Genomic DNA, 8,292 nt, shown 5'->3' with positions numbered 1-8,292 from the left:
ATCTTTAGGGCCGATCTAAAATAAAGAGGCTAGTATGGGCTCTCATCTTCATTGGATCGATGATTGCTTGTATCACACTGATCAGCATTAGCTTCAGACGCTTCATCAATAAGCCAACCTCTTCCACTATCACTGTTGTGACTGAGAACACAAAGAGTGGAGTAGAGTTCCCTGCTGTCACCATCTGCAATCATAATTTGGAGTATAATGTGTCCGATTTAGTTATACGCAATACCTACCACCTCATGAACTATCTCTTCAATGCTGACAAGAATTTTCACTTGACTGGATCTAACTCATCGTCTGTCATAAAGCAGTGTCAAGCTCTCGTGGGTGATGCTCTCAGTGAAATCCTCAATGCCACAATATGGAATATCCAGAATCCTAGCAAGACTATTGATGAGTTGATACATTACTGTGGCTTTATTGAAGGAGTTAACGGTGAAGTCGAACCTTGCAAAGATGCTTTTAAACCAGTCCTAACATCAGCTGGGATCTACTTCACACTCAATGGTAGTGATCACGGTATTCATAGCACTGGTATAAGATATGGTCTAAAGCTAGTATTGAATATATAACAAGAGAAACGGCCATCGTTCAATGGCAAGTCAGGAATTAAGCTTGTCATTTATAATGGAGGCGATATTGCAAGGCCTAACCTGTATGGTATTTCTGTACCACCTGGTCGTGCTATTGATGTTGGAGTTCGCAGAAAGGCAACTAAAGATGAGACAAGTGAAGCTGGTTGCATTGATGACATGGATCTTCCTTTCTTTCCGAAAGACAAATTTGACTATTCTCAATTTGCCTGTAGAGAAAACGCTATCATGGAGCGTATAGCAAAAAGAAGCAGTTGCAACTGTGTCATCCATCCAGACAGACCATCCACAGGTGCCTACTCATCCACTCCTAACTGCACTATGAGTAATGCCTGCTGTCTGCTCCATGAATACAATACCTTTCATCCTCAATCATCCTCTGAAGAGTGTCCATTACCATGTTACTTCTCATATTATGAATGGACTGCGAGCTATTCAAGTTTTCCTAATGGACGCTATCTTGATAGACTTGTGAACACCTTGAACAAGTCGGCTGATTATATCAAAAGCAATTTCCTATCGGTAAATGTTTTTCTTGACGATATCCAGCTAACTACCACTATCACTCAATACACGTATGGCCCGGAAGCTCTGCTGGGAGAGATTGGTGGTCAGCTTGGTCTATTCATTGGAGTGAGTATCATTACATTCTTTGAAGTGCTAGTACTTTGTGTGGATGAACTCAAGAGGCTCTGCTTTAAATTACAGATCATACCGGAGGAGAAAATAAACAATCTGGAGAACAGAATCACTCTTCCTGAAGTAGAAGAGGATCAAACAGAGAACTAAGACTAATTTATAATAAGCTTTAAAAAGCTAAGACTGGGCTCCTCAATTACATTACCCTATTCTTCACGCACACACACACATATAATAAAGCTTGCATCCCCTCTTGATATTATAATTTTAATGCACTCAATTTTTCCCTAATATTTTACATAATAGCTCCATTTTGTTATTTTAATGCTTGGGTGGTGGTCTGTGTCACTCTGTACAGCTGTGACATAATTTTAGCTCATGCCAGATGTGCATGTCTAGCTTTTGTGACGTAGTAAGGCTCATATTAAATTATGTCATATATAGAGTAATGTAATCAGGATGGTATGTACTTATGTCAACTGGATGAGTAGAGTACATGCACCAATTATGAGACACTTAAGATTTTTAAATTTTCAAATTTTATCATTGAAATTACAGGCAGTGTCCCTAATACAAACCATCTTATAATACCAGAATGTACTCTATGTGGTGAACATCAAAGGTATAACGCTGATATTGTATCATGCTTAGTGTTCTTTATAATAGCATGTGTATACAATATAGATACCGTAGATATGCAGTCTTTTTTTGTTAACCACATAATTAGTGCTACAATGCTTTGAGCCAATGATCTGAAGTATTGTGGAATGCAAACAGCAGGTGTATACACAAGTAGTGCATGTGACAAAACAAAGATTGGGTTATATATTTCTTTAGGTCTCTTGTATTAAAATAATGTGAATTGTGAATGCAGTGTGTCTGTTTATAGTTAATGCTTGTGAATGAACTGTTTCTTAAATATCAGAAGAGAAATCATTTTAAGTTGAAAAGAAGATAAAAGATATTTTATCATAATGTCTAGCCATGTTAAACATACACACATCTCTGTTGATATCATCCCTGCCTTCTGCTCCTTTTTTGTAACTTCCTCTTGAAAGAGCATAGCATTAGATCAGTGTCTGGCCGGTATTTAGATGTCATGTCTCAAAACAAATTAAAGCCAGACACATGCACACACACACGCACGAATACTACTAGAGTATCAAATTAGCTTAACAAAAGAAAATGATTAAGATTGTGTGATATCACAGGATATGCTGATCATTTTTGAGCGTTGCGTCAAATACTACTAGTCTATTACGCTTGAGTGATTATCCTAATGTAGTTATGCATAGCATGGGGGTTGTTGGCTACTTTGTGATAAAAGGAGCCATTTGCTTCGAGCAGCTATCAGTTTATCATTAATAAGCAATCAGTAATAATTATATCATGGCTGAAGATAGCCACAGCAAGAGTTCCGAGGAAAAAACAGTCAAGTGTCATCTCCATGACCGCTATCTCAAAGAGTTTCTTGATGACAACACCATTGGTGGAATCAACCACATCTTTCGAGGTCGCTCCAAAGTAAGGAGGCTACTATGGGCACTCATATTCATCGGATCCATTGTCGCCTGCATCACGTTGATCAGCATTAGCTTCCAAACTTTTTTGGAGAAACCCACAGCATCCACCATCACCGTCATTACTCAAGACGATGAAGGAGTCTCTTTCCCAAGCGTCACTATATGCAATCTTAATTTGGAGAGAAATGAGTCAGATATGGTCGCTGATACTGGGTACCTCTTGATGAACCATATATTCAACCCTGACGAGAACTTTCACTTAACTGGTCTGAACTCTTCCTTTCTTCTCAATAGTTGTAATGCAATCTCAGATTCATTCCCTGCATCATTTCGCAACACCACGCTATGGAATTCACAGCATCCTCAAGAAACTCTGGATAAGTTAATTCACTTTTGCGGGTTTGTCAGTGGAATCAACAGCGCTGTCATACCGTGCAAGGATGCTTTTAAACCAGTCCTAACATCAGCTGGAATCTGCTACACATTCAATGGTAGCAACAATCGTATTCACAGCACTGGTGTAAGATATGGTCTGAAGCTAATACTGAATATACAACAAGAGGAAAGACCATCGTTCAATGGCAAGTCGGGAGTTAAGCTTATTGTCCATGATGGTAGAGATATTGCAAGGCCTAACCTTTATGGCATTGATGTAGCCCCTGCTCATGCTGTTGATGTTGGAGTACGAAGAAAAGCAAGTAAAGATGAGACCAATGAAGCTGATTGCATTGATAGCAAGGAGCTTCCTTTCTTTTCTGAGTACAGATATTCACAATTTGCCTGCAGACAGAATGCTATAGTCGAGAACCTAGCGACCAGTTGTGATTGTTCCATTCACCCTGACAGGCCATCCAGTGGCCCCTATTCATCCACTCCTCACTGTACATTTGATAAAGGATGCTGTGTCCTTGAACAATATCAAACCTTCAACCCAGAGCTAGCCTGTCCATTACCATGCTACTTTCCATACTACGAACACACTGCAAGCTATTCGAGTTTTCCTAATGGACGCTATCTAAATTATCTTGTTGAGGAAACCAACATGTCTGTTGACTACATCAAAGATAACTTTCTATCGATAAACGTTTTTGTCGATGACCTTCAGCTAACTACTACCATCACTAAGTACACATTTGGTGTAGCAGAACTACTTGGTGAGATTGGTGGTCAAATGGGCCTATTCCTTGGGATTAGTATAATATCAATAGTGGAAGTAGTGGTCCTCTTTCTTGATGAACTAAAAAGGTTGTTCTGCACAAAGAAAATGCGCGAGAAAATGCAAGACATTGAGAATGCAATTGAACTTCCAGAGATCGAAGGAACTGATGTCGAAGAAGACATTGACAACAAAGTGTAACATAAACAACTCATAATTTTATCATTAATTTTGTTTATACTATGTTCTATGTTATAATGTCATGTCTTTTTTAATTTTTATAAAATCTATCATTGAGAAAAGCAAGATGTAGATCTTAAAATTCATCAAGTGATCTATGTTTGGAATTCTTATGCTATTAGCACCTTGAGGTGTCATACTGACTAATTTGCCAGGCTAGCTTGGCTTATTTATGAATAAACTTAGAGCTAATAATTCTATGGGTGTGTTCACTTCTTGGAAAATTGAGGATGTAGGAGATAAATGTAGGAGATCGGCTCCGTGATCGGCTCAGATCGCCAATTCGCCATTATGAACAAAGGCAAAGCAGGCGAGCCACTGAACTCACTGAAGGCAGCCGACTCTGAAAATGATGAGAAAGGAAAAGGAAGATGTCATCTAAACGACCCCTACTTGAGTGACTTTATAGATGACAATACTATCGCTGGGATAAATAAAATCTTTAGGGGCAAGTCAAATCTGAGGAGGCTGACTTGGGCCATTATATTCATCGGATCTTTGATAGTCTGTACGGTAATGCTCAGCTTTAGCATAAAGCGTTTCATAGACAAGCCAACAGCATCTACCATCACTATTGTATCTAACACTGAACGAGGCATACCATTCCCTGCTGTCACTTTTTGCAATCTGAACCTGGAAAGAAACAGTTCTAATTTTCTTTTGAGAAGCACTTACCAACTGATGAACTACCTCTACAATGCTGATGAGAACTTTCACCTAAGTGGTCTCAATGATAGCTATGTGCTTCAATTATGCGATAATGTCGTGCGTTCGTCGAGTGAAGATATCCTCAATGCTACAATATGGAATATTCAGAATCCTAGCAAGACTATTGATGAGTTGATACATTACTGTGGCTTTATTGAAGGACCTAATAGTGAAGTCAAACCTTGCAAAGATGCTTTTAAGCCGATCCTAACGTCAGCTGGGATCTGCTTCACATTCAATGGTAGCGATAATCGTATTCACAGCACTGGTATAAGATATGGGCTGAAGCTAATACTGAATATACAGCAAGAGAAAAGGCCATCATTCAATGGAAAGTCAGGAGTTAAGCTTGTCATTCATAATGGCAGAGATATTGCAAGGCCTAACCTGTATGGTATTTCTGTACCACCTGGTCATGCCATTGATGTTGGAGTTCGCAAAATGGCAGTTGAAGACGATACCAATGAAGCTCAGTGTATTCATGAAATGAATCTTCCTTTCTTTCCAAGTGACAAGTATGACTATTCTCAATTAGCCTGTAGAGAAAACGCTATTGCTGAGAATATAGCTCAGAGTAGTAAGTGTAATTGTGTTATTGGCCGTCCATCAACTGGTCCTTATGCATCCACTCCTAATTGTACTTTCAGTAAAGCATGCTGCCTATTGAAAGAACACTATGAGTTTAATCCAGAAGAAGCTGATTGTCCAAGTCCGTGTCACTTTGAATATTATGAACAAACTTCTAGTTATTCAAGTTTTCCTAATGGATTCTATCTTGATACACTTGTGAACAAAACGAATATGTCCGTCAACGAAATCAGAGAGAACTTTTTATCAGTAAATGTTTTTGTGGGTGATCTTCATACAACCACCACCATCACTCAATACACTTATGGTATTGAAGCTCTGTTAGGAGAGATTGGTGGTCAGCTTGGTCTGTTTATTGGAGTGAGTATCATTACATTTTTTGAGGTTTTGATACTTTGCATTGACGAATTGAAAAGACTTTGCTGTAGAGGGAGTGTTAAAAGGAGAATGAAGAAGCTAGAAAAGATGGTACGTTTACCCGAGATAGATTCAGGCGAAACGGATAAAAGTAATGAAATTGAATTAAATAGTGTAAAAATCATACAGTGCGATAAAGAAAGAAGTATTAAAGATTTATCACCTTGCGATGAAGATAATAAAGCTGTATTACTACCTATTGAAGATAAAAGTAATGAAGTTGGTCTTCAGAGCATTAAAACTACAGAAGTATAAAATTGAATGCTAATGTTTTATTTTTGCATGTAGATCTATGCCTATTTTATTATGCTGCTATTATTTTCTGCTATTATGCTTATGATACTTTTCTCTATTGGGTTATTAATATGTGTCCACTTCCTGTTTTGAGACTAGGGAAAATTCCAAGATTCACATCATATTCATACATTTCATATCATAATAGCTAATAGCTCTACCTTTATTTACAAGAATAAGTCAAGATGATTGATGTCTGTCAATGGAGAGTGAGCGTTGGACTGTGGAGCTACCATTCATTGTCAAGCTCTCTCTACTAATGGCAAAGCTGTAAAAAGCAAGTTAGGTATATCACAAGAGAAGACACCTAAACTGATGCCAGTAGCTCTGCCATTGTCTCGTTTTGCCTTTCTCCTCACCCTCTTTTTTGCTCCAACACTGAGTAAACAACAATTTAGTGCCCCTTTACTTATATTGGTATTCATATTGTTAGGTAACTTCTACCAAGTAGATCTGCAGTATAGAGCTACTTCCGGTGTTACTGATCTGCAGTCAGTACTCGGCAGCAGTTTTAACTTGATTTACTATTTGATTATTTGTCTGCGTATACTCCTCTTATCAGGAGATATCGAACGTAATCCTGGTCCTATGATTGATGCTCAGCCTGAAATATCGTTATTAATAAAATGGCTTGAATCCCTTGTTGATTGGAAGCCATTTGGTTTATGTTTGGTTGGAATGACGGAGCATGAAATCTTAAAAATTGAACAAGAACATGTTAAAATTGAAGACAGAAAGTTAGCGCTATATTTAAAATGGTTTTCAGTCAATCCTATGGCCACATGGAGAGATGTCATTTATGCACTGACTGGTATAAATCAGAACAAATTAGCTCAAGATATTAAGAATAATCTAGAGAGTGATGCTGCTTCTATAAAGTCATCATCGTTACCAAGCACACTAACAAAATCAGATGGTAAGTAACATGAAATACCACTGATGCAGCACAAATTTCTCAAGGGATATAAATTTCACAAATTTCATAGAATTACAAATCCGTGAAATTTATAGCCCACAAAATTTTGGACTGTACAGTAATGCATGATTAGCTTATTTTATTGACGTGCATCTGGTGTTTTTAGGAGATATAGAAATTATTTTTTTTCCAAAAGAAGATCAAACAGTTCAAGACACTTTAGATGAATTGCAAGTGAACTTTTCCCATATCATGAGAGAAGTAAAATCAGCTTTTCGTACAAAAGTTAACAAAAATTTACAAATATGCATTGAGATGTCCAATTGGATAGAGAGCTATCTTCACTGGGAGCATGGTACATTAGATAGTGATTTAGATCATTATTTTCAAAAAGATCTATCATAATTATGATTTTATTGATTCCTGTCTGGTAGTTGCTATGTGTAATGAGTTTATAAGTGATGAAAAAGATCTACTCGATAAACTGAATACTCATTCATTAAAAGCTAATGCATTTCGTTCATCAGTGCCCATTATAGAACTTAAACAAAAGCTACGTAAAGTTTATGGGCCTTACAGAAGATGTTTGGAGAATATGCCATTAATATGTATTGAACTTCAAAATCCTTGGAATGATGTTAAAATTAATGGATTATATATTCTCGTAAAAAGATTACTTCCAAAAGAACTCAGACAGTCAATAATGAAATACATCACTATTGAGGAAGGATCTGTTGTGATCAAGTTAGACATTCTTAATCTTTCAGCTGATAGTTTAATAGAATATACAGAAGGAAAGCTTCAGTTTATGTATCTCATTGGTATATTTAGTTTATACATTAATGATTATTCTGTCCTTCAAAAAGATGAAAACATGAACTTCACTTTTGAATTAGCTCTTCTTGAGGCAGTCACAGCTGGCAATAATGAAGCAGTAGAGTTTCTTCTTCAACTAAAAATTATTGGGGCGAGCATGGGCGAGCCCCACTAAGACGAGCAGCGTTTGTTTGTTTGTTTGTTTGTCTGTCTGTCTGTCTGTCTGTCTGTCTGTACACGTACGTATTCCGTATCTCCTCTATATATCCGTGATAGCACATGCTTTAGCAATGCAATAGATTCTAAATTTCAATATTTCCATCGAAAGTGGGAGTGGCCGAAGCAAAATAAAATGGCGATCAACACACGGGAAGAAGTCATGAGCTTTCTAGCAAC

At 37.4% G+C, this 8,292-nt stretch overlaps 4 protein-coding genes across 5 annotated transcripts; all 4 read left to right on the top strand.

The window, feature by feature from the left end:
• The first annotated feature begins 59 nt into the window (after nucleotides 1-59).
• On the top strand, nucleotides 60-1,388 carry LOC105315299 (acid-sensing ion channel 1-like). The gene is made up of 2 exons (XM_011409895.1): nucleotides 60-540; nucleotides 583-1,388. Exons 1-2 carry the CDS (start codon nucleotides 60-62, stop codon nucleotides 1,386-1,388), a joined length of 1,287 nt encoding a protein of 428 aa, XP_011408197.1.
• Nucleotides 1,389-2,466: 1,078 nt separating this feature from the next.
• Nucleotides 2,467-4,243, top strand: LOC105315298 (acid-sensing ion channel 5-like). The gene has a single exon (XM_011409894.2). The coding sequence runs from the start codon at nucleotides 2,628-2,630 to the stop codon at nucleotides 4,116-4,118; it is 1,491 nt and encodes a 496-aa protein (XP_011408196.1). The 5' UTR covers nucleotides 2,467-2,627; the 3' UTR covers nucleotides 4,119-4,243.
• Nucleotides 4,244-4,371: 128 nt separating this feature from the next.
• LOC105315297 (acid-sensing ion channel 5-like) lies at nucleotides 4,372-6,883 on the top strand. Its single transcript, XM_011409893.2, has 2 exons — nucleotides 4,372-6,546; nucleotides 6,598-6,883. Exon 1 carries the CDS (start codon nucleotides 4,449-4,451, stop codon nucleotides 6,123-6,125), a length of 1,677 nt encoding a protein of 558 aa, XP_011408195.1. The 5' UTR covers nucleotides 4,372-4,448; the 3' UTR covers nucleotides 6,126-6,546; nucleotides 6,598-6,883.
• LOC109589652 (uncharacterized) lies at nucleotides 6,474-8,292 on the top strand. 2 transcript variants are annotated; one of them, XM_020005709.1, is made up of 3 exons: nucleotides 6,474-6,975; nucleotides 7,021-7,080; nucleotides 7,247-8,292. In XM_020005709.1, exons 1-3 carry the CDS (start codon nucleotides 6,480-6,482, stop codon nucleotides 7,483-7,485), a joined length of 795 nt encoding a protein of 264 aa, XP_019861268.1. In that variant the 5' UTR covers nucleotides 6,474-6,479; the 3' UTR covers nucleotides 7,486-8,292. The 2 variants fall into 2 exon arrangements, with proteins under 2 accessions (XP_019861268.1, XP_019861267.1); XM_020005708.1 differs by having other exon boundaries at nucleotides 6,474-7,080.

Source organism: Amphimedon queenslandica, unplaced genomic scaffold, assembly GCF_000090795.2.
Source record: "Amphimedon queenslandica unplaced genomic scaffold, v1.1 AMPQUscaffold_11061_Cont15704, whole genome shotgun sequence".
NCBI lineage: Eukaryota > Metazoa > Porifera > Demospongiae > Haplosclerida > Niphatidae > Amphimedon > Amphimedon queenslandica.
This window is presented reverse-complemented; position numbering and strand designations above follow the sequence as displayed.

Coding starts and splice junctions, on each gene's coding strand:
- LOC105315297 (XM_011409893.2), top strand. CDS start 4,449: ATGAACAAAGGCAAAGCAGGCGAGCCACTGAACTCACTGAAGGCAGCC.
- LOC105315298 (XM_011409894.2), top strand. CDS start 2,628: ATGGCTGAAGATAGCCACAGCAAGAGTTCCGAGGAAAAAACAGTCAAG.
- LOC105315299 (XM_011409895.1), top strand. CDS start 60: ATGATTGCTTGTATCACACTGATCAGCATTAGCTTCAGACGCTTCATC. Junction 541..582: donor TCACGGTATTCATAGCACTG/GTATAAGATATG, acceptor ATATATAACAAG/AGAAACGGCCATCGTTCAAT.
- LOC109589652 (XM_020005708.1), top strand. CDS start 6,480: ATGCCAGTAGCTCTGCCATTGTCTCGTTTTGCCTTTCTCCTCACCCTC. Junction 7,081..7,246: donor CACACTAACAAAATCAGATG/GTAAGTAACATG, acceptor TGGTGTTTTTAG/GAGATATAGAAATTATTTTT.